The sequence below is a fragment of the Grus americana genome, chromosome 8, assembly GCF_028858705.1.
Source record: "Grus americana isolate bGruAme1 chromosome 8, bGruAme1.mat, whole genome shotgun sequence".
NCBI classification, from domain to species: Eukaryota; Metazoa; Chordata; class Aves; order Gruiformes; family Gruidae; genus Grus; species Grus americana.
In genome coordinates this window covers 12,455,160-12,478,622 of record NC_072859.1, presented here as the reverse complement: position 1 = coordinate 12,478,622, position 23,463 = coordinate 12,455,160, and the positions used below count along the sequence as shown (strand labels likewise).

General features: G+C 40.0%; 2 protein-coding genes across 7 annotated transcripts in view; one reads left to right on the top strand and one right to left on the bottom strand.

Moving 5' to 3' along the window:
• GPSM2 (G protein signaling modulator 2) overlaps positions 1-10,945 on the top strand; it is a 38,914-nt gene extending 27,969 nt beyond the window's left edge. For 4 of the 5 annotated variants that reach the window (XM_054834275.1, XM_054834277.1, XM_054834274.1 and 1 more), the window contains 12 exons: positions 643-778; positions 1,235-1,377; positions 1,928-2,051; positions 2,296-2,411; positions 4,044-4,199; positions 5,004-5,112; positions 5,534-5,663; positions 6,276-6,346; positions 8,312-8,488; positions 9,271-9,433; positions 9,553-9,770; positions 10,316-10,945. In XM_054834275.1, the coding sequence (XP_054690250.1) occupies positions 643-778; positions 1,235-1,377; positions 1,928-2,051; positions 2,296-2,411; positions 4,044-4,199; positions 5,004-5,112; positions 5,534-5,663; positions 6,276-6,346; positions 8,312-8,488; positions 9,271-9,433; positions 9,553-9,770; positions 10,316-10,480 (1,708 nt within the window). In that variant the 3' untranslated portion in view covers positions 10,481-10,945. The remainder of the gene's footprint in view (positions 1-642; positions 779-1,234; positions 1,378-1,927; positions 2,052-2,295; positions 2,412-4,043; positions 4,200-5,003; positions 5,113-5,533; positions 5,664-6,275; positions 6,347-8,311; positions 8,489-9,270; positions 9,434-9,552; positions 9,771-10,315) is intronic. The other variant, XM_054834279.1, reaches the window with a different exon arrangement.
• Positions 8,960-23,217, bottom strand: CLCC1 (chloride channel CLIC like 1). Of its 2 annotated transcripts, none has more exons than XM_054834284.1 (12): positions 22,718-23,217; positions 21,815-21,955; positions 19,932-20,027; positions 18,916-19,023; positions 17,742-17,963; positions 16,423-16,563; positions 15,307-15,400; positions 14,166-14,263; positions 13,937-14,083; positions 13,085-13,375; positions 12,303-12,547; positions 8,960-9,415 (listed from the first exon to the last, which is right to left on the bottom strand). In XM_054834284.1, the coding sequence occupies exons 2-11, from the start codon at positions 21,944-21,946 to the stop codon at positions 12,320-12,322; spliced, it is 1,557 nt and encodes a 518-aa protein (XP_054690259.1). In that variant the 5' UTR covers positions 21,947-21,955; positions 22,718-23,217; the 3' UTR covers positions 8,960-9,415; positions 12,303-12,319. The 2 variants fall into 2 exon arrangements, with proteins under 2 accessions (XP_054690259.1, XP_054690260.1); XM_054834285.1 differs by lacking the exon at positions 22,718-23,217 and adding an exon at positions 22,537-22,645.
• Between the last annotated feature and the right edge of the window lie 246 nt (positions 23,218-23,463).

Sequence of the window (23,463 nt, the reverse complement as noted above, 5' to 3'; positions counted from 1 at the left end):
GCACCTAATGTACTTAGCCTCAGTTTAGGCACAAATCTATTCTTTCTCCTGCCTTAACCTGCTCAAGTGCTGTAACCTTGTTGGAAATTGTTTTGTTGGGTTACATCCCAAGATCGCAGCGGTACCAAGTGGTACCGTGGCAGCCTTTTACCTTAGTCTCATTTAGAATCTAGAGATGTAGTATTACCTCTGAGCTTTCTGGAGACCAGTATGTCTTGTGAATAATATAAGAGTATGATAGTCCAGTAAAATGCAGAAACCGTTCAACCTCTCTTTTTAATGCTGGGGCTGTCTTTCGACATAATCAGTAAGAATTTTCTATTTATTCTCTTCCTAAAAGAAGTGAGGGTTGTTTTTTGGGGGGTGGGGTGGGTATTTTTTTTTTTTAGAATGTTAAGCAGATGATCAATACCATGAGCACTAGCAGTTGCACAAACAGCACCAACAAAATTAAATGTCTGTAACCACAGATTGAACAATGTTTATGTGAGTGCATTTTAGATATAAAATGAACTGAATAAGTATGCACGTACATGGTTGTAATCTCTTTCAAAATTTCTTCTAATTGTCTACCATGCATTGATGATCTGCTTGGTTTCAAATTATACACTACTTACTAGGTGCTGATTTCTGCAATTTTAGGACAATTGGAGATCTACTGGGAGAAGCGAAAGCTAGTGGGAATCTGGGCAACACCTTAAAGGTACTTGGGAATTTTGAAGAAGCTATTGTTTGTTGTCAAAGACATCTGGATATTTCTAGAGAGCTTAATGATAAGGTAAGAATTGCTTAGGAATCTGGAAGTAAACTGCTAATACATATTACAGAACCCTGCTGTATTAGTAATGAGCAGGCCACCTTTCAGAGGGAAGTAAATACTGAATATTCAATTATTTCTTCTAGACAGTAAGAATCTCTTAGTTTTAAGATGGTTGCTTGCACCTGGAAGACTGTAGATCCAATTAATAAATATTAACCTGCCTTTCTTTTAATTATTTTTTAATGGTAATTGGCCTCAAGAATTTTGTGTATCTTGCACCTCAAAAGGAATTAGTATGCAAAACTGTCTGATGGAGGGATGTGACTGGGCGGTAAGAACAAGTTCAGAATGGGCAGAGCGTCTGTTGACACCTAGTTAACAAACTTTTTCGCATCTGTGAATTGTACTAATAGTTGTTGTGCTACAAGGCTTCGAAGGATAAAATGTTAATGCCTTATTTTACTTTTGGTTTAGGTCGGAGAAGCAAGAGCACTGTACAATCTGGGAAATGTGTATCACTCTAAAGGGAAAAATGTAGCTAGTGCTGGGACTCATGATCCCGGGGACCTTCCAGATGATGTGAAAAATGCTTTACAAAAAGCTGCAAGTTATTATGAGTAAGTAGTAGCTTTAAATGTTGGGAGTTGAGAAGATATGATCATCTAGTTCATTAGAATATTGGGAGATCTGTGATGTTGTGAACTAACCTGTGGCACGCATCTATTCAGAACAGTGGTACCTGTGATGTTTTTCCCTTTTAAACTGGAGAGTGCGCTATTATTTTGTTATGCCCTCATTTTTAGTGTACCTCTTACTACTCGATAAGTCCTTCCCTTATGCTAGAATGCAGTATTACTCTCTGAACCAGACTGAGACAACGATAGGACCTCTGTACACTTGTATATAATGTAGCTCTCTAACCAGAAGCGAGCACGCCAGCTTGAGTCAGAACGCAATCAAGTTCGGTATCTTGCAGGAAATGTTTCCTACTCAGTGGAAGATTTGTGGTTGCATAAAGGCCATTAAAATAGGCCAAAGTAGATTATCTTTACCTTTTCCTTTATATAAACAGAAAGATTTTTTTTTTAATTATTACTTAAATGACTGTGAGGAAAAAAGCCCTCTTAAAAGTCACTATTCTTCCCCTTCTTGCTTTCTCCAAAACAGGGAAAATCTGACAATAGTAACAGAGCTGGGTGATAGAGCAGCACAAGGACGTGCCTTTGGAAATCTGGGAAACACACACTATCTTCTGGGCAACTTCAGGAGTGCAGTTTTAGCCCACGAACAGGTACAACAATGTGCTATTAAGAAATTCTGTTCTAGCTAAATATCTCTGGTGGCTCCTGATCTTAAGTACACGTCTTGTGAAGCTGTGTGAACAACTTCAAGTTTAGCTGTTCTTTTCAAGCATGGTTGGCCTAGAAAACAGACAGAGATGCACAGTGGAAAAACTGAGTGTGCATTTCTGTATGCAAATGTATGTTACAAAGAACAAGATTGAGTAAATAACACAATTATTTCACATTTTTAAGCGTCTCCTGATTGCAAAAGAATTTGGTGATAGATCAGCAGAAAGAAGAGCATACAGCAATCTTGGAAATGCCTACATATTCCTGGGTGAATTTGAAACCGCTTCTGAATACTACAAGTTAGTTGACTACTTATATATTTATACCTCTTGTATAGTTTACTTCTTTTGTGCCTGGTACTTTGGCTCACTGTAGAACAGTCATCTCTTCAACATATGCTTAGAAAAGAGCTGCATTTGTTTAGCAAAAATAACACTTTTTCTCCTAGTTGCTTAACTGTTCCGGTTCTTTTAAGGAAGGGGCAGCAGTAATCTTTTTTATTTTTTAAACTTTTTTGTTACTTTAAATAGATTCTTCTCAGCACTGCTGACATCTTTCTGTTGGTAGGTGTTTATTCCCCTTGATTCTAGAACCAAGCATTGCTGCCTTAGCTCTCAGCAAGTTCTGGAATGATCTGAGTACAGATCACCAAGAGATATACCCGAGATGGGTATCTGTCTCACCTGTACTCACTAGCTGAGTTAGGTGGTGCATGTCAACATGATTTTATATATTTAGTCTCTGTTTTCAATCAAGACTTTTTTCTTGATCTCTGTACCACTAAGCAGTTGCTGCTGTAACTTGGCCAGCAAGTTGTGTGACCAGCAGGTTGAGGGAAGTGATTCTCCCCCTCTACTCTGCTCTCGTGGGACCCCACCTGGAGTACTGCATCCTGCTCTGGGGTCCTCAATACAAGACAGATGTGGACCTGTTGGAGCAAGTCTGGAGGAGGTCACAAAGATGATCAGAGGGCTGGAGCACCTCTGCTATGAGGACAGGCTGGGAGAGTTGGGGTTGTTCAGCCAGGAGAAGAGAAGGCTCCAGGGAGACCTTATAGCAGCCTTCCAGTACCTGAAGGGGCCTACAGGAAAGCTGGAGAGGGACTGGTTACAAGGGCATGGAGCGACAGGACGAGGGGTAAGGGCCTTAAGCTGAAGGAGGGGAGGTTTAGATTAGGTATTAGGAAGAAATTTTATACTGTGAGGGTGGTGAGGCACTGGCACAGGTTGCCCAGAGAAGTTGTGGAGGCCCCATCCCTGGAAGTGTTTAAGGCCAGGTTGGATGAGGCTTTGGGCAACGTGGTCTAGTGGAGGGTGTCCCTGCCTGCAGCAGGGGGTTTGGAACTGGATGATCTTTAAGGTCCCTTCCAACCCAAACCATTCTGACTCTATGAGAATACAAGCTTGGGAAAGATACAATACAGGTATTAGCATCTTAATGTGGATTTCAGGGCTTACCTGTTCTTTCTAAAAAGGGAAAAAAACCCTGAATACTGTGCAGATTCCTCTCTCAGCACTCACATTCTTCTTACCCAGCAGGGACAGGCTGCCTTGGTGGTTGTAGGTCTGTCTTGCTCATATTGATGGAGAATATACAGTATTTATTGTAATGCTGGCACTAAACTGTTTGAAGTGCATGCGGTTGGGAAAACCGCTATAAATTATTGATGAAACGCTGTATTAAAATTAGAAGATGCTGTTCGAGGTATCAGCCTGCTCTCTGATAAAGTAAATGGAAATAGGTTGCAGTGGAGGGAAGATGGACACCTAAAATCTTGTAGGAGTTTGCAAGATAGTAATTTATTAGCAGCTAATTTGCCAGTCTGGTGTCCTAATTTGTTTAATTTGTATAACTGATTTTTAGTTGCACAAGTATACTTTTAAAAACTTTTTGTTGCAGTGATTTTTAAGGTGACTAACCCTTTCTTTCAGGAGGACATTACAGCTGGCTCGACAGCTTAAAGACAGAGCTGTGGAAGCACAGGCCTGCTACAGCCTTGGGAACACATACACTTTGCTTCAAGACTATGAAAAAGCAATTGATTATCATTTGAAGCACCTGGTGATTGCTCAGGAATTAAATGATAAGTAAGCCTTAAGTGATTGTTTAATTATCTATGACACTTAAACCAAATTCTGTTACCTCTAACTCTGCTGTCATTGTTCTGTATACAACAGCTGAATTACTGTGATTTCCCTACAATGCTGGGCTCCCATTTCCATATGGGAAAAAAAAATACTCATGGAAGTATTGCAGCTAATGAGTCTGAGATGAAAGAGGGATTGATGAATGACCATCTCTACATCTTCTTCTGGCAGCATCTTCTCTGTAAATTAGGGAAAAGCAGATCTTTCTCTTTCATGACTTCAATATAATAATTTTGCATACCTTCACAAGAATACATCTCCTACTTTTCTATAAATTAAGATGATGGGAAGGGATGGGGAGAGGAGAATAATACAGTAGCAAGTAATGGTTATTTTACAATCATGATTTCTAAGGCCTTTTTTATAATGTTGGGTACAACTAAAATTTTTTACAATTTTTAAATACACTTCTTCTAACTCAATAAGCAGAATATATGAATAATAAGGCATGCAATCTGAGGAAAAGCAAAGTAGGTTATAAAATGTTCCATGTTTGCAAAACTAAGTGACTTATGTTTGCTGTGAGCTTAAAAATTAAAATTTTGATTAGATTTGCTCATATTTACAGTTATACCCAGATCACACTCGTTGAAATACAACACTTAACGTGCTGGTGTTGGATGGTTTCCGTCGATAGCCTTCATTTGTCTTGGCACAGCAATCTTCTTGTGGCAGTATTATGAAAACCTGACCCCTAGTGTTCAGCAAGTGAAGATGTCATTGAAAACGTGTTTATTTTTGCAGAATTGGTGAAGGAAGAGCATGCTGGAGTTTAGGGAACGCATACACTGCTCTGGGAAATCATGACCACGCTATGCATTTTGCAGAAAGGCACTTGGAGATTTCAAGAGAGGTACGATTTTCACACTCGGCCTATGTTAGCCACTGGTTTTTGCTCTCACTCCCACAGTGATTTTATGGAGGTGTGTCCATGCACATGATTTTGAATAATGGCATGGAATTTGAATGATTTCTGAGATAGGCAATTCCAAATTATTTTGGCTGTATCTCCCTGCAACTAGCTCCTTAGTTCTTGTGCCACCTCCGGTAATGTCATCATGGAACTCAAATTAATAGCCTAGCAGAGGCTATTTTAGGCTTTCTAATGTACCTTTTAGTTGCTACATACTTCATTAAAAAGATGATTCAGTTTTCAACCAGGAAAACTTTTTCAGCCTTTTTCTCTCAGAAGTCTAGAGGACAAGGTTTGCTCTATATTTACATATGTCTACGCTTTGTTACAGTAATAGAACTGCTTATTTTATTTCTTGCAGGTAGGAGATAGAAGTGGAGAACTCACCGCTAGACTTAATCTCTCAGATCTTCAAATGGTTCTTGGATTAAGCTACAGCACAAACAACTCCATGATGTCAGAAAGCCACATGGTAGATAACAGTTTGAATGGTACGTGCCTATTTCTGCAATACTTTCTAACAGTGAACTTCAAAAAGGATCTGTTTGTGTTTTCTGACTACAGATGGTTGAGCATGTGTTGGTCGTTTCTCCCCCCACCCCCCCAAAAAAAAGGTTGTTTTTGTAGTATTGGACCTCCCTCAGCTCCTCCTTTTCTGGAGGATTTACATTGTGAATCACAGGTTACTGCTTAGTTTCTTCACATGATGTTTCTAATTGTGTGCCCCCCCTGCTCCTTTTTTTTTATTTTTAATGTGGGAAATTTATCTATTTGCTGACAAATTATGTCTTTCCTTTTTTCCTCCTGCCATCTTAGTGACACTGGGGGTTACAGTAGAACCCAGTTCATTTGATGTTCCTTTGTTCAGAGATCCATGGTCCTCCTCTTGTATCCCATAAAGCAACTTGGGTAGCTTACATTGGTGTGGTTTTGAAGGCTGCTTTTACTACTGGTTCTTTATTCTCTGCTGGTACGTTTACCTGTGCTGTTTTGGAAGTTAGAATTCCTCTACCTTGGACCTTACATGAGTACAGCCACAGCTTTGAAGGTGACACCATAAATCTTAATTATTAAAAGATGATGAACTTGATTGTTTCTTGAAGGTACAAGACCGCGAGCAGGACGCCGTCACAGTATGGAGAACATGGAACTTATGAAACTAACACCAGAAAAGGTTGGCACTTTCCTTCTTTCTGTTCTGCTGGTGAGATTGCAATGAAACGTTTCTAAGGGTTTAATTTATACTTAACAACTTTGAAAGAACTCAGCAGACTGTTGATGTGTCATTTGCATCCCTGTTTAATTTAGTTGATTTTAAGAGTTTGGTAAAAGCAGGTCTAACAATTCTAACAACTAATGATTTTGTCATGTAGGTAACAGCATCTTACATACATAAATGGTTGTACTGGCTTGTGGAAAGCTTGCTTTATTCCCCTCACAAATAAGAAAGAATGGGGTCCTGTACTGTGCGTCAAAGGATGAATTCCTTTCATCTCCTCTTTAAAAGTGGTTTGAGAGTGCAGCATGAAAGTGAGAGTAAAATTCCTAAGCTTTAGCTCAGCTGTTCTGAGTAATTTTTTTCTTTGGTTACAGTCATTTTATAGGCACTTAAAATACAGGTTGTGTTTTTCACTTTGGCATTTCAGCCAATTTGCAAGCCATTAGGAGTTTGAACATCCATCCTGAGTGAGGATGCTATTTCAGAAATGCTGAAACTGAGTCCCAGAGAGGTAAAGAACCTTCCCCCCAAGCTCAGAGAAATCTCTTGGAGCTGGGAGTTCCTGATTAAAATCCTTGTGCCAATGTTCAAGAGATTTCCTTCAAATTCTGTCTGCCTTTAAATGCCAGGCTGGCAGTTCTACATACATGACTCCAGTGACAGACTGAAATTACTATTCCCCCCCCCGCCCCGGGATATCAAATTTGCATCTCTTCAAGTGATGCAAAGCCTGCCACCATGTTTGTCAAATAGGAAATTAAATATCTCAAAGCTTACGTCTCGACAGCTGGTCGGCACCGATGCTTAAGAGCCTCTTTGTGTATTCATTTAAAAAGATCCTGTGTTTAGTCCAGGGTGATTTCTCTGCAGGGAACCTCTATGCTTTTGGCCAGTATCTGCTGTATTTTCTTACTTGCTGAATCTATTATCTGTGACACCTTGTAAAAACACAGCCTGTGCCCTAAATATACTAAAATGTTTAATGGGGATTTTTGTAATGAAGTATTAACCTAGTATTGCAGCTTAGCTCTTATAAAGGGCTCTTCTCAACATACTCATTTAGGTAGATTCTGAAAATTCACCCCATAAATGTCTTTGCTATACAGAACCATGTACGATGCTAGCATTGTGGTTTGATGGTACAGATGCCATCTTCTCAGAGTTAGGATCTGTCTGCTGATTTGTGATTACGGTCACAATTTCTGATGTTGAATCAAGGAAAAAAGGGGTTTTATTCAGTTATTGTGTTTGTCAGTTGTAGATAAAGCTGTTGATTTTGTGGCTAATTCTGTTTAGTATGGAAGAGTATTTAGGGAAAAATCTGTCAGGTTGATAAAGCTATCTATTCTGTTCTCCAGTGAAATGAGATGGTTATTCCTGTTTGCTCTTGTGCTGGAATTCTTCTCCCTCTTCCCTTTCAATCTTTACTGGGAATTTTGTTTCTATAAAGGACTTCAGGCTGGCGGCTGAGTATCTGGGTTTGTATTAGGGTTTCTTTTCTCCAACACTTTGTAAACTATGGACTTTTAAAAATTTTTTCTTTCCAATTGTAAGCATGTCAGGTGGAAATGCATTTTAGCAGTCACATTACTTACATTTCCTGCACTGCAGTCAGCAAGGAAAACTTCAGCGTGTTTGATTAACTATACTGTTTGACTGCATTTTAATCAGGAGGTGTCACCCGCCAGTTCAGTTATAAGACTGATCAGTAACAGTACTAACCTGCTTCGGGTAACAACAGCTCCATAATCACATGTCAAGTAATAGAACCAAACCCTAAGTTTTCACATCCTCATGCCTGGATAAACTAAATAATGTAAAGCTGCTTCATTTTGGGGAGGAAAAGCAGCAGCAAATAAGAAGTAACAGTATAGGTAATTAAAATCAGAAGGCTTAATTTCATGACTCTTGTTTTCTTAGGTTCAGAACTGGAACAGTGAGATACTTGCTAAACAGAAACCACTGGTTGCCAAACCTTCAACAAAACTGCATTTTGTAAATCGACTAAAAGGCAAAAAGTACAAAAACGGCACCACTTCCAAAGTTTTGCAGGATGCCAGTAATTCTATTGATCATCGACTTCCTAACTCCCAGAGGGTAGGTTTGGCGAGCTGTGGAGATCATAGCCTTTACTAATCTTTGTCTGATCACAATTACAGAGAACACACTGCTGCAGCTGTCCATTGCAGTTTTGTTGACCTGATTTAAACATGGTGGCTCTGTAAAATGACGCAGAATCTGCTGTTTTGCAGCTGTCTCATGGGTGGTGCCAGCTTTAAGCTTTTCCTACTATTGGAATATTTTTTCCTGGTAGATTTTCTAAAGTTCCAGCTCAGCTTGCACATATATTTTATTTGTAGTCTTTTCTAGACCCTGCTTCTCCAAACTTAACAAGATCTAGTTTTTCTGATTCAGACAGTGGGAGATATTTTGAGCATACTTGTTCAGTTCCTGCAGTCTCGACAGAAGTCAGGTAAAAATAAAAGAACCAAGTCACTTGCTGTAGCTGAGAGATGAGCGCTTTTGATAATGGAAACTGTTCATTGCTGTTCTTGGGTTTTTCCTTCATGGTCATTTGGGGTTTTGGTGGATTCAGGGTTCAGGAGGAATAACTCCAGCTGTACTGCTCAGAGGAGTGTTTCTTTCCGGTTTGGAGAATGAAACGGTTCTAATGTATTTTACCTTCCAAAAATGCTTGCAATATTGTTAGCATTTCCTCTTAGGACAAATCTGTCTATAGAAATGGATGACTAAAAAAAATTAATAGATTTCAGCTATGCAAATATCAAACATATTACTGGATTGAAACTGTGGTACAGTTGTCCTAGTTTTAGGTACTCTTCAGTTCAAAATACCCCTAACTCTTCTCTCCTCTTCAGAAAAACAGTCGAGAGACAATGGCAGATGAAGGGTTCTTTGATCTGCTGAGTCGGTTCCAGAGCAACAGGATGGATGATCAGAGATGCTACTTCCAGGAGAAGAACAGATTCTCAGCTGCTTCAGTGGCAACATCCTCTACTCCACCTAAAACAATGAGAAAATGTAATTTTAAAAAAGCAAAATCCATATCTGACTTACTACTTAAAAATGTGTTTGCATGCAAGACTTGCTATGGAAAGGAACTGATTCCTACGCTAACTCATTTTCTTCCTCCTCCCCAGCCTTTTCTACTTCTGTAGTCTCACCTCACACAGATGAATTTCTAGACCTACTTGCCAGCTCACAGAGCCGCCGGCTGGATGACCAACGCGCCAGCTTCAGTAATCTACCTGGGCTTCGTCTTAATCAGCACAACAGTCAGTCAGTCCTGGGTCACCTCATGGCAAGTAACAACAGAGAACTAGACGACGACTTCTTTGATATATTGATAAAATGCCAGGTAAGCTTTTTCCAAAAATTCTTCAGATTCTGAGTCTTTGGGGACTTGATTCGTGCATCCTGCTATTCAGTTTTTATCAAGTAAGCCACCTTCTTTATCATGTGTTTTAAGATACAAACTGAGTTGATAGATAAGGAAGAACATAGGGAACAAAAAAATAGGATTTTTTTTCCCCAAGGTGTTTTTTGGTTGGTTGTTTTCTGTGGGTTTTTTTTCTTCTTCAGTTTCCCTTTCTTGTTTTGGTTTGTTTTTCCCCTCCAAATTATCCAGTGTTTTAGTAAAGTGTAATTTTGGTATTTATACCACGTTAACCATTTAAAGTAACAAATGCTGAAAAAGTGGTTTGGAGAGAACCTACACCTGCACTCTTAACTTACTTAATTTGAAAAGTTTCATTTGAAACAATACAAATTAAATCCCTGTAATAGGATTAAATCTTTAAATCTGAAACCAAAAGCTTTTAGTGCTTTTTCATTTATTTTGTTCAGTTTTTTATTATATATATTCCTGTGAACATGCAGCTTTATTGCTTGGCCTGTCTCTAGGGTTCCAGACTGGATGATCAAAGATGTGCTCCTCCATCATCTGCAAAAGGACCAACTGTACCGGATGAGGATTTTTTCAGCCTGATTTTACGATCACAAGCTAAGAGAATGGATGAACAAAGAGTGCATTTACCCCCAGCTATCAAGGGACCAAATTCTAGCTGAAGAAACAAGCAGGCGCGTACCGTATAGTAGCATCTTAGGTATCAGTTTTGTTTGCTGGAAAAACATACCTGCCTTTTTACATAAGGCTGGAATTAGTAGTTTTGTCCCCTTTCTACTAATTTTTGTACAAAGAACAGCAGCATCCCACTCATGACCGGTAGTTAAGAGTTGCTGCTGCTTTTCAGAGTTGGCACTTGCTTTTAGCAGTGCCTGAGACACTGATTACTCTATCTCCCTTCTAGCTGTCTATGAACGTTAATACAAATTTTTTTTCCGTCAAGGTATTCTCATTGCTGAACCGTGGGTTCTACCACTGTCTCCATCTAGTGTAAGACCTACATTTGTATGTTCTTTTTAAAGAAAACTTGATTATTATTTTTTTCCGATTTGTACCTCCCTGGAAAAAGGTCCTGTTTTCTTTTATACTTTTTTTAAAAATAAAAAAATAATTGAGAAATGGCTTCAGTACTTAGTCTGTCTTTGTTTCCTCCAAACTGTGTTTCTGTTTTTTTATTTAAAAAAAAATAAAATCAAACCCTAGTTTTAATTCTGTTCTGTTTAATACAAAAATAGTCTTTACAAAACATGCTGGGGTTTTTGCTAATATTTAGTTGTTTCCTGTATTACTCAGTGCAGTTTTACAATCAGAAGAATTTTTTAAGAAATACTTGTTTTTAAGTAACACCTGCCAGTGCTGTTGTATAGATTGTGTGGTACACCTCCACCACCAATACTAGGCTTCCATGGACACAAGGTAATTCCTGCAGGAAGTGAATTTAAAACATTACAAACAGTGAACGTATGTACGCTGTGCTTATTACTTGACCTCAACTACTTAGGGCTGTATGTTAAATGTATGTATTTTGAGTTAGAAGCCACTGATTTTAACACCAAAAGTTGCAAACTGTTCACTTCAGGTACTTATAAATGAAGTGATGTCAATTTTTTATTGAAGTATTATACACCTAGAGAAGAATCTCCAGTTAATTTTAGCTTCTGAGTAAAATGGCATTGTAAGAATAGCTATAATTCAAACTATTTTACAGTTACTGAAAATTTTACAAACATTCTCTTGCAGCGTTTTTAGCACTGAAATTGATTCCTACTGAAACTACAACTGTCCTCCTTTTGCTTTTAAACAGAAATGCCAGAATATTCTTCCCAAACCCATGTATTACCATCAGTTTATCATGCTGCACTTCAGTCTTTTACTTAGTACATCCTATCCCACCATTCAGCTTTGAATTGCCCTAAAAAACCATCAGATTCTCACTCCTCTGCAAATTATTAAACTAGAAGAGAATCATCAAGCTGTCCTGAGTTGACAAGCAGCAATTCTACTTAAAACTGATTTTAAAGACTATAAACCAAAAGATAGTCCTGAGACGTCTATCTGAGCTGCGACTAGTCTTATGTGAATTACATAACTATCAGTGACTTTCTTCAGGCTGTTTGACAGTTACCCAGTTAGGCTTATGTTTGCTAGATGACACAGTATCCATGCTGTCCCACCACCGAGGATCTAGTTTTACTCAAAACTTATTACATAAACTTGATTTCAAACAAGCAGCAACATCCACAAGCCTGTTTTCTTGTCCACTTTTAAAGTTATATTATCTTAACACCACATTTATTTTAAATTCCAGAAGTAATACATATACACAGTCTCTCAGTTTGTCAACCTACCTGCCTTACAGCTGTGCATACTAATGCTCTGAACAAAGCTAGGTTCCCATCAGCTTATTGATGCTCGCTTTTCTGCGTTTGAGAACTAGAGCAGAACTAGCAAGTATGTGACAACTAGAGATTAGCCAAAACTTACAGCAGTTTGGGGCTTCCTTAGTCTCCTTCCTGTGAGCCACGTGAGTTGCTCTCTGTCTTCTCTTCACACAGTTCCACCACAGAACTTTTCCCTTCTAGGTTTTTACTGGGGTCACAGTTTTCTCCAGTCTCTCGCTCTGCTTTGTCCGTCTCCTGTTTCTGCTGCTTAAGTGCATGTTCTTCAGTAAGGTTTTCAGCTGTGATAGTTTCTAGTCTACAGACTTCAGACTCAGTGTACAATCTATTCTGTAAAAATTAATAATAAGCTATTAATCAAGCACTCCAAAGTGATAGCATCTGTTGCTTCAGGTGCACCTCGGCTGAAGTGGCAGAACTCCCCCAAAGCATGACTGGTGTCTTTTTTTCCTGGGGAGATAGTACATGTAAAGAACAACAATCTAGAGTGTAAGTCTGGTTTTAATTTTCTATAGTTTACAGAAAAGTCAGCACTGCTTTTTTTTTCCCCCCACCTTTCCTCTGTGGGTAATCATTAGTGCCCCGGCTGACTTAAATACTGATCTCTCAAAACAGAATTATTTAAGTCTTCATAGTAGAGTTTTAATTTGGTAGATTCCTGCCACAGTTAGCCATTGCACAGTACTTTTCCAGAACAAAACACACCCAAGATACCTCTACCGAACTGTTCTGTAGGAGAACAGGGACTTCCTTAACTCCTCTGTCCCCAACATTTGGGTTAAGCTTGTTGTTTAAATATGTTCTAACAGACGACACTGAAATCTATTAAATTTAATCCCAGCTCAAAGAGCACCAGGACTAACATACACCAGGTTCTGGTTTGTGAGACTCTTCTACTTGCGTGTCTGGCTCGCTGCTGTGCACAGCGTCAGGACTTCTGCTGCCATCTCCTGGTCTCATAGGAGCATCTCCTCTGTCGTAAGGTCCTCTATAAACGTAAGGAAGCTTCTGCGAATAATAGCCATCTGATTTACTCCCGTCATATTGCCCAATGTCTATTTTCTCCGGCTGACTGTGAGGTGGAGGAAGACTTTTCTTCTGAAAAGATGTTAGGTATCTTAACACAGACACCGATGATCCTGCCCCATAGCAGAAAGCCTGGGGGGGGGGGGGGGAGGGAAAATAAAAAAAAAAAGAACAAAACACCAAATATTGGCATCCTGTGGTTTTTACAGAGAATTCAAAAGTCACATATCTGAGAAACACTGGAAAAAAAGCTGCGGTGATCAGAATGGCTACAATAAAATTCAAGCTCTCTGCAGTCTGACCCCCACTGCAGGAACTGCCCAGCTGTCATTCACCTTTGGTGCTACTATAAAGATGGTGAAGGCTCTATAACTCAATGCTTTTGTGTACAAAATGTCAATTGTATGCATCATTGTGTAATGACACAAAGAAGAAACGGGAACTAAGCTGCAGTAAACTCTCATAAAGTCTCGGATTTTAAGCAGTTTCCTACCATTTTATCCCACTTGGGCAGTGGGGGAGAGATGTGGTTTAAATACAAACTTAACTATTCTAAAGATTTTATCAAGAAAAAATTCCCTTGTAGAAAGCTGTTCAGTAGTATAAGTAATAGACAATAATACTTATTTAAATAAAGTTTAATATATAAAAAATAAAACTGAGCTTTTAAATGCAAGATAAATGTATACAAACCAGGACAGCCAGGGCCATCATAATTAGCACCGGAACCTGCAGAATGAACGGTATCTCCTTCATAAGGGCCTTGATGAATTCACCAATACCTTGTCCCACGTGCTTCAAAGGCTCAGTTACAAAGTTGGTGAAAGTAATTGCCAATGCCTAGAAAAATACAAACGAACAAATAGCATTGTCACTGATTGCAAACATAAACACGCACGGTCTCTCTAGGCTTGGCGTATACCTTTGTTGGTGGAACCAGCAGAACAGGATTTACTAGTAGAGTTTCATAGTACTTCTGACAGGGATCGTCCTGAAACGTCCATTTACTTCTCAGCCACTCTGTAGTCAAAGCAGAGACATATTTTTACTACTTTTGAAAAATATATTTTATGACACAGTAGTAATACAGACAGTAGCATTTCAATTACAGATGGAAGAGAACTCTTCTAAATGTGATTCAAAGCTCAGATTTATTTTTAAAAATCTGAGATCAGTAGTGTAGTTCATGCAGTCATGGGGATGTAGGAAGGAGAAGGAAGGCTGGAAAGAAAGAGAAGAAACTGAGGTCTTCCCATGTTTAGTCAAGGAAGTTCTCTTCATTAGCTGAAATTAGTCCCTAGAAGCCTCAGAAGAAAAAAACATCTCACCTGTGGGAACTATTATTTATTTAACGTATTTTGTCCACAGCTACTGAAACAGAAGTAATTCTGAGTGCTATTACTCATCTGCCAGGCTGCAAGTAGATTAAAAAAGTGCATTTTTCTTGCTAGATTTCAAGAGACTACTTTAATTAAAAGCAGAAAGGCTTACTCCTTAAGGGAACTTTAAGTTATAAACAAGTAATTTACAACATCAGTGTTTCTGTAGTTTGATTTTAGTGCAGTGAGAACATAAACAGTCAAGAAATTCTACAGGGAAGACCGAAACAAGCACTCATGAAGAGCTGCCACCATTAATCTACCTTCATCTATAGCACTGAATGATAAATAATGGCTAATAAGAAAATCTAGCCTTCTCAGTAAAACAACACCACAAGAGAGAGCAGGTAGTTACAGATCAAATTTCTAAAGTCCACCGTACGCTTTTTCTGGCATTCTGCCCTCCAATCTTCAGTAATGGGTGGAAGAGTACTGGGGGAGAGGAGCTTGGAAAACACTCATGAGTAAGTTGTAAGGAAAAGAAGTTACACCATGACATCCTCTAAGCCCAGTTTTGTGATCTGCTCTCCTTCAAAGGCCAAAAAAGAAAGTCTGGTGCAATGGAAAAATGCTAACACCGTGTAATCGTGTATTGCCAGAGAAGATTCAACATACTACCCATGAAGAGATTAGAGTATTTTGTGATCTTAAATACTATTGCAAAATAATGAAACAAGTATTTACCTATAAGACTTTCTCCCCAGTCCAACTTCTCAGCACAGATGTTATCAAACTGCCCCATTTTTGCAATTTCTGCTTGATGCTGTGCAAAGGCCAGCTGCAAGAGAATAGGAATTACTTGTGAAACAAGCCATGGAGGTGCCGGGCACAGAACACCCGCGTCCATGCGGTGCTGCATCTGAGCTGACAATGCATCTGAGCTGACGATACCACCGAGTTATTCTCCAAAAGGAGTCTGAATTACCAAAGAGCAAACTTCAATATGCAAAGATATAACTTCAGGGCAAAAGTAATCTGACATCTTGTTACCTTAAAATGTTTCTGGATTAAAACGAGAGACAGCTGCCACGCAATTACTAATTAAAACATCAGGACATCTTCTTTTATTTTTTAAATAATTTCCATTAACAAATACCTGTATTCATTATAATTTTGCTCTACAGTTTGCAAATTGAAAAGGTTAAGTCAAATCATCCATTGAAAAGCTCTGACATTTCTCACTGACTCACTCCAAGTCACGTGCACGGCAGGCCACTGACATTCAAGAGCTGTCCTCCTGTCTGGCACCCCACTATTCCTCGGTCTGACAAGCTGCAGTTAAATTCCAATGACAAGATGTGAGGACTAAGATTTTGTGGTTGGGCTACCACCTAGCAGCATAAATTCCTCCTCACTAAAACCAATACTGTTGTACAGTCAGCTACTTTATCACCATTAATGAAGCATTTCTCTCTGGTCTATCACACGTTAAATACAGTTTCAGCCAGGGAATCTTTAGAAAGAAAAAAAAAAACCCACAATACAGTTTCATAAGACTTTTCTACCAAGCTGCTTTAGACAGAGTTCATGCCTCCCTTGCCCATGCAGTGAAATCACAGGTCTACTGCTTTATGAATTTTGTGCACCTCTGTGGCAGGATAAAATTTGGCAGGGTTTCTTTTGTTGTTCTTTAAGCCTAATACACCTGTCAACATGCAAAATAAAACATTCATCCTTTTATTTATTTTACAGTCTAGTTATTTTTTTATCTAAACTAACTAAAGGAAGTGAATAACCTTAACTCCCTCATAACTGTAAAATTTGAAGCCTAAAGGCCATTAAGATTTCAGAACAACTTACCTTATACAAGTAAAGCCAATTCCATGCAAAACTGATGAGAAAACTGATTAATAAAACGCGTTTTAGCTGAACAAACCAATGAATATGTGTCCAGAGCTCTGTAGCTATTACAATTACAATGCACACTAAGCACAAGAGTATCTGAAAAAGAAAACAGGAAAAAATTAGAATCCAGATTTGGAATTTTCCAAGCTTACTGCCAGTACATATAAAGGAACTTCCAACTTTTGTTTTTACCAGCGTCATTTACACAGCACAGTTGAGAGAATTCTTCCTTGCTTTCACAGCTTACCTGCAGCAGTACAAGGCAGAAAAGTTTCGTGGTATACTAGTAGTCATTCCCATCACAGCCTTATGCTGTAGTTGCTCTTTTCTTTCTTTTGATATTCAGTTACTTCTTTACTGTATTTATCACGTTACCTACCACACTTTAAGATTACAAAATTGATGTAATTCAGTGCTTTAGCAGTATGTGCCTGGTATGAACCACAGAACCGCTGCTGCCAACTCCTGCAGTTTGGTTAAGAGACAAAGGTACAGTCGGGGTAACAGCAGCAAGACTTCAGAGAAGCACTTTATAGTCTCTTTCCATCCGAAGACCCCTAACAGTGAGGCTGCACTACTAACAGCTTGCTTTTTTCATTTGGCTTCCACAGACTCCCTCAAAACTAGACAGGTTACTTTCAAGATCACGTTACCATAAAATGTTAGCATATTCTGAATCGTAAAGATTTATTCAGAGAGCTTCAGCTTATTATAGATCCTCAGCTTATCACTTTGTAATTCCATTTTTGAGAATATGGTGTTTTCACATGCTCTCCTCTCCAACACTATACAATTGTTTTGCACAAAATTCACAAAACCCTCTAACCTATAAAATTTAAGACCTCAAATATATACTTGTCTCACCCGCACAAGCCAACAGCTTTGGCATCTACTTGACCAAGAGACAAATCTGGAAAATTTATAATGGATGAGTTGTCAGTTTAAGTGGTCAGAAAGTACTAGAGTCTAATGAGTCAGGCAACACACATATAGAAGACAGGAAGAGAAAAAGAAAGCATACCAGAAAAAAACCCAAAGCTACAATAAGAAAAAATGACCACAGGAATAAAAAAATTAGAATTCTTACTTCAAGCGAATACATCGCCTCTACCTTCAGCAACCATGAAACAAAAAGAGTGACTCAGTCTAAGTACAATGGAAAGAACTGCTTTATGCGTGGAGCTAAGATGGTAATAGTCATTGTCTAGCTTCGCACAAAGAAACTCGAGGAGACAGCAATTAGAAACAACAAAAAACCTTTCTTCTCCTCTTACCAGAAACATATTATATAGATCAATTCCAAAAGTGTCTTCAAATCTCCAATGCCAAGCATTATAATCATGGTGCTTAAAATTGATCAGAATATCACTAAGTGCATCATCCACAGCGCCTGACTGCCAAGTTTCCTCATTGAGAAACCTGAGGATCTCCAAATACGTCTGTTTTGTAAGGATGATCTCAGCATCGTAATGGACATGACCCACATCTTCCTCAGGCTGAATTAAAAGCAAAGCAGAACAATGATTAAAAGCTGCTTATTTGGAAACAGAAGTACATATGTAAAATGGTATCCCTATGCAAAAACTGATTATACACCCTCATTATGTACCAGCACCTTTTTGAAGCAGACTGCAGGATGAACATGGGACAGGTTGCACACTATGATTCTATAACCTCTTTGTTAATTCTTCTAAACAATATAAAACACGAATTGAACTGGTTTGTACTCTTTCAATTCTACAGCAAAAACCTAAAAAATAAATTAAAATTTTAGAACTACTTCTCCTTAACAGGCATTAATTACTAATGCGCTGTATGTGCTCTGATCATGGCTGGGTAATACAGATAGAAGCTACTGAATACTGAAATAAGAAATTTTACATTGCTAAGTATAATGTTGTTAAATATTTATTTTGCTTATTACTAAAAATTTACTACTCTACCTCTGAATAGAAAAAAACCCCTATCTCCCAAGATAATAAAACAAAGAAAGTAATAAGGTGATTCTTATATGCAAACTCTAGTAAGCTACTATTCCTAGATGGTTAATGTGGTAGAGTCTAAAACAAAGGCCTGAAAGGTCTACAACAAACAAACAAAAAACCAAAATCCAGCTCTTTCAAGTTTAACAACCACTAACATGAACTGACCAGGGTATTACTATAGCTGCATCCCAACAACAGGTATTTAGATACATACTCTGAATTCACACAGTTTTCCTTGGGATGCTTTACAGATGAAGTGGCAACTGTTGCTCCTGTGCAAACACTGCTAACTAACAGCAATACTGGATGCACATACTTCCATCATTTTTTCCTTTGCAATTCAGTTCTCCTCATTTTAATTTAAGTAAGCCAGGATAATTAATCAATACTGGGTAACTATAAAAAACACATAAAGTAGTAATATGAATTTTAATTAATTTTTAATGAATTTTTTAATACTTACAAGGCCAAGTTTTCTAGCTTCATTTAAAATCTTATTCAAGTATCGCTTAAAAATATAAAAGCTACGGCTTTCATGTGATTTGGCATTCCTCTTCTCACATTCTGCAATCTGCAATGTAAAGACACTTTTATTCACTTCAGGCTCAAACCAGCTTGTTCACAGGAGAAAGCAAGCCCTACCAACACATTAAACTCTGGATTAACAGGGGCACCTTTCATTAGTTTAGCAGTAAACCCGTGATTAGTACACCAGATAAAAAGTGCATGCAGTTGCGAAAGATACTACTTTCATGGGCCGGTACTGGAGATTTCAGATCTGCTAATAATACAGTTTGAATAGTAACCTCAGTAAGACGAGAAGAAACTAAAGATCTGGCTCTCCTTAAATTTTAAGTTTACAACAGAAAAAAAAAAAAAAAAAGAGAACTGTAAAAAATACTGAGTAACTAAAGCAACATTAAAATGACATATCCCATTGGGTCTCCAAATGGCTGAGGGAAGTGAGAGCCCTGGCAGCTACACAAGCATCACCGCATCCTCCTGATCTCTGAGCAAGCAGCAGCGTGGGGGTTTTACAGCAGCTTCTGAGAGCTGCAGCACTGCACGTTACAGTCAGCCACAAAGGTGTTCTCTACGCTCACAATCCGCCCCTTAAAATCCAACAGAACCAAACAACTTGAAAATGAAAGGCAGGTTTCTTAGCTTTTGGCAGCATGGTGTAACATCAATACCTCACGTCTAAAGTGTTGACACTGGACAGAAGCACGTAGCTCCTATCAACTTCTGTTATGCTATAAAATGTTTTAGGAAACAGACCTTGGTAGCGAGAGAATCAATTCTGAATTGAGTTCAAATCGCTTCCAGTCTCTCCTCTGAATAAACAGGTGCCCCCTACATAATGCACAGTCTGTCACAAATGATGCCAGCAATTCACCTGTTCTGTACTATCCAGAAAAGCATCATCAGAAAGCACAAACTATAAAAGGCTGGAAAATACTCTGAAGTTCCGTAACAAACCTTCTGTTGCAAGGAATCTACTTCCCTGGAACAACTCGATAAGATTGCAGCATTGACTGTATCCACAGTCTTATCCTCAGAGTCATGATAGTTTGCCTAAAATTACATACGAGAAATACATATTTTTAGAACCAAAGAATTTGATCAATACACCATGTTACACTTCCATAGTCAGATCACTTTAAAAGGACTAAAGGAGCTAAAAACTGAGTGTTGGCCTTTGCTGCTAATACTCTCCCAAGGATACTCCAGTTGCACCTCTGCTAATATTTTAGGCTCCAACCTGACGATTGCTTTAAGTTTATCTAAATGCATGCTGCCTTCAAAAGGTGAGGTCTTGCCCTTTCATCCCCCACCTGCCCTTTCCCCTCCTCTGCGTGTTGGTGAGCCATTCAGTTTCATCAGATTAGGTAACTGGACTGGCTAAAAACCAACTCAGCAAGCAAAGGGGCAGTTTTCAGCCAGACAAATTCCCAGCCCAGATGGCCACGCAACCAGCCAGACTGAAAGTAAACACAAAACCCCATGGGTTGCATGCCTCTCGTTTCATGTTCCCTCTTGGGTCTGAAACAACATCCCATTTTTTCTGTTAATTGCTCAGACTTAGTTTTAGCAGTGCTTCTTCTACGCAATCAGGTACGCACATTGAGGAAAGTCTCCAAAAAGGAAGTCCAACATCACACAGATTGGTGAACTCACGCTGATATGAAGTTTTGAGGACTTGGCTGGCCCACACACCTGCCTACCTAAAACCTCTCACTGCAGAGCAGAAAAGAAATCCTGAAAAGATGCATTAACCCAAAGCAGACACATTTCTGCTTTAAGATGCAGTTCTATTTTTGTAGCAGACAATAGTAAAACTCATCATATTTTTTTATATAAGCTGAAGCAGTTGGGCACCAAGTTTAAAAACTCCAAAGTTTGCAGCTGAATGTTAGGGATGCTAATGACTATCAGGTGGACTTGAGGCAGGTGGAGGCTGAGGAGGAACTCTGTGGAGAAAAGTAATGCAGTTTGCATTTTTTAAGCTTCAGAAAATTATGTTCTGAGGCATTAAAATGGTGTTCTCCAAGACTGCAAAACCAATCTTGAAAGCCGAATTAATGACAAAATCAAGGGTGCCCATACAACCAACCACAGTTTACAGTGCCACATGTGCACCTACATACAGGATAAACAATATGCATCTCATGATATACATAGAGTCCATCCCTCATAGAAGACAACCAAGATGATTCACCTTGTTAAAACTAGCTTTTCATATTTCATCTTCTCTTCAATGTTCATGAATTATTAACAGTACAGCACTCAACCCCTATGCTGATTCTCCTTCCAGCATTACAAAACACCATTGATTTTCATAATACTCTCACACAATAAATGGAGTTTATTCCCAGGTTACTGGGGAACTGGATAATTCAAGTAAAATATAATCATTAACTCCCCCAACTTTTATCAGCTAGGAACTTAATTTTCAAGATATTTAACACTATACTGGAGAAACTAGCAAGACCTGCTGAACTCAGTACTTCTCAGAGAAATAACTTGTGGAGCCACAACCTGCATAAATCAGTCAACCACCACCCATAAAAAGACAAAAAGCATGGTTCCTGTGACTCGATCGGCATGCAACAGAAACTTCTCAGTAAAAGGCGCCGAGCTAATTATTTACAATAATACGGATCAATATTTTTTCTTGCAATTTTAACAATGGACACACAACGCTTTTCTGCATATAGATTGAGATGTAATCTTATAAGACCTTAAAAAGACCATAATTCTATTATTTTCTAATTTCACGATTTAAGGGTAATCTTTCAACAGCATGTGGCTGAAGGGCTGTTTGGGAGAGACACACATTCATGTACCCTTTCTTTTTCTACCTTGTAAGGTCTTCTCATTGTTCCTGATGCTGCATCGTAATTGAGCATATCCGTGGGGTCAATCCAGTCATCATCTTGAACTTTACTACTCCCTATTAGCACAACTGCACACAATACCAAAGGAAACAGCATCCTGTATCACTAAATATAACAAGAAATTCAGATACTTAGTTCACGACATAATATGCTGTATGAAAAAAAATGAAACAATCTCTTTAGCGTTCTTTAAAAACTCAGTTCTCCATTAAGCAGGTTAAACTTCACTTACATAATTTTTTCCCTAAAGAAAATACTGTCAAGAATATGCAACAATTAAACGGTATTATATGACTAGATCAATAGCTATAGTTATCAGCAGGTGTAGAGCAGAGTTCAGCATTGCTAAATACGATAAAACAGTGCAGAACTCCCTCAGGCTTCGAGAAAAGGGTCCAGCACCATTATCGCTACAGAAATTCACCTGGCAAGCTTTGCAAAGGCCGCGGGGCAATTCCTGCCCTGCCCGGGAGGCAGCCACACCGTTGTCACCTCGGTAACGCTCCTGCAGGCCCGAGGCCGCCAGCCGCGCCTCCCCCCGGCCGATGGCACTACAGGCCGTACGTTGCAGACACACCCCCCCGTATACTTCTCCCTCTCCTCTTCGCTTTCGCCTTATCTCGGCCGCGGAGTGAGAAGACACGCAGCCTTCCCGCCCCCTCCTCGCTCCTACCGCTCCCCCTCACCGATTCACCGCGACGAGCGCGCCAGGGCCCAAAGAACTGTAGGCCGGGCCAGGACCGCCGGGCTCCAGTGAGCGGCACCCCCGTCGCCGCCCGGCCACGCACCAGCGGCAGGCCCCACGCCGTCCTCAGCAGGCCCGCCCGCTGCCCCTCCTCCAGCTTCCAGCCCGTGACCCCCCGGTACCTGAAGCGTCGCAGACGGCCTCGGCGCGTTTACCCGGCCCGCAGCCGCCCCGCATCGCCAGGCCCGTAGTAGCCGGGGAGGGGTCCCGCACTCTTCCCTGCCTTCCCGCGGCCGCCGCTCGCTCCCAGGGCCCGGCGCCGCCCCGAGGGGAAGCCGCTCCCGCCCTGCAGGGGCCGCTTGTCCGCGGCCCCTCAGCCTCCGCTCCGGCCCTGAGGCGGCGCGAGGCCCTGGCGGGCTAGACGCCGCCTCGCGCTGCCCGCGAGCCCGGCCTGCGGCTGCCTCAGCCCCGCCCGCTCCGCGGGGCAGCGGCTCTCCACAGCTGCAGAGCAGCGCGGCCAGCGCAACGGCGAGCGTAGGAGGCGGCAGTCAGGAGAACAAACAACATCTAACCGCGTCGCTGCTTGAAAAACAACCGCTGAGAGGCGGAGAACACAGCTATGGAGCAGATGCAACACCGTGACGCTGCCCCCAGGGAACGAAGCGCCGATACCACGCACACCGAGGGAACGGAAGCAGCAGCGATCCCCGCCCCTTTCTCCACTCGTACAGGGACCTACTTTTTATTTTTGTCTACCATTCCAGACAGACAGCTAAGAAAAAGCCTTCCCTTTAGTAAATACAAGCAAGGGTGGGAGCTCCCACATAAGAACAGCTCAGACTCACAAGAAGAAATGACGGATGTCAAACTAGAGCCTGTGAAGACACAAGTTTTAATAAAATTCATTTAAGGAAATTAATATTTAAAT

Bases quoted from the DNA above. Each gene is read 5' to 3' on its own strand.
- CLCC1 (XM_054834284.1), bottom strand. From the start codon at position 21,946: ATGCTGTTTCCTTTGGTATTGTGTGCAGTTGTGCTAATAGGGAGTAGT. The intron at 17,964-18,915 runs GTAAGTATTAAA...CTTTTAATTCAG, and splicing joins AAGCTAGAAAACTTGGCCTT to CCTGAGGAAGATGTGGGTCA. The intron at 14,264-15,306 runs GTAAATACTTGT...CTTTGACTACAG, and splicing joins CTGGGGAGAAAGTCTTATAG to AGTGGCTGAGAAGTAAATGG.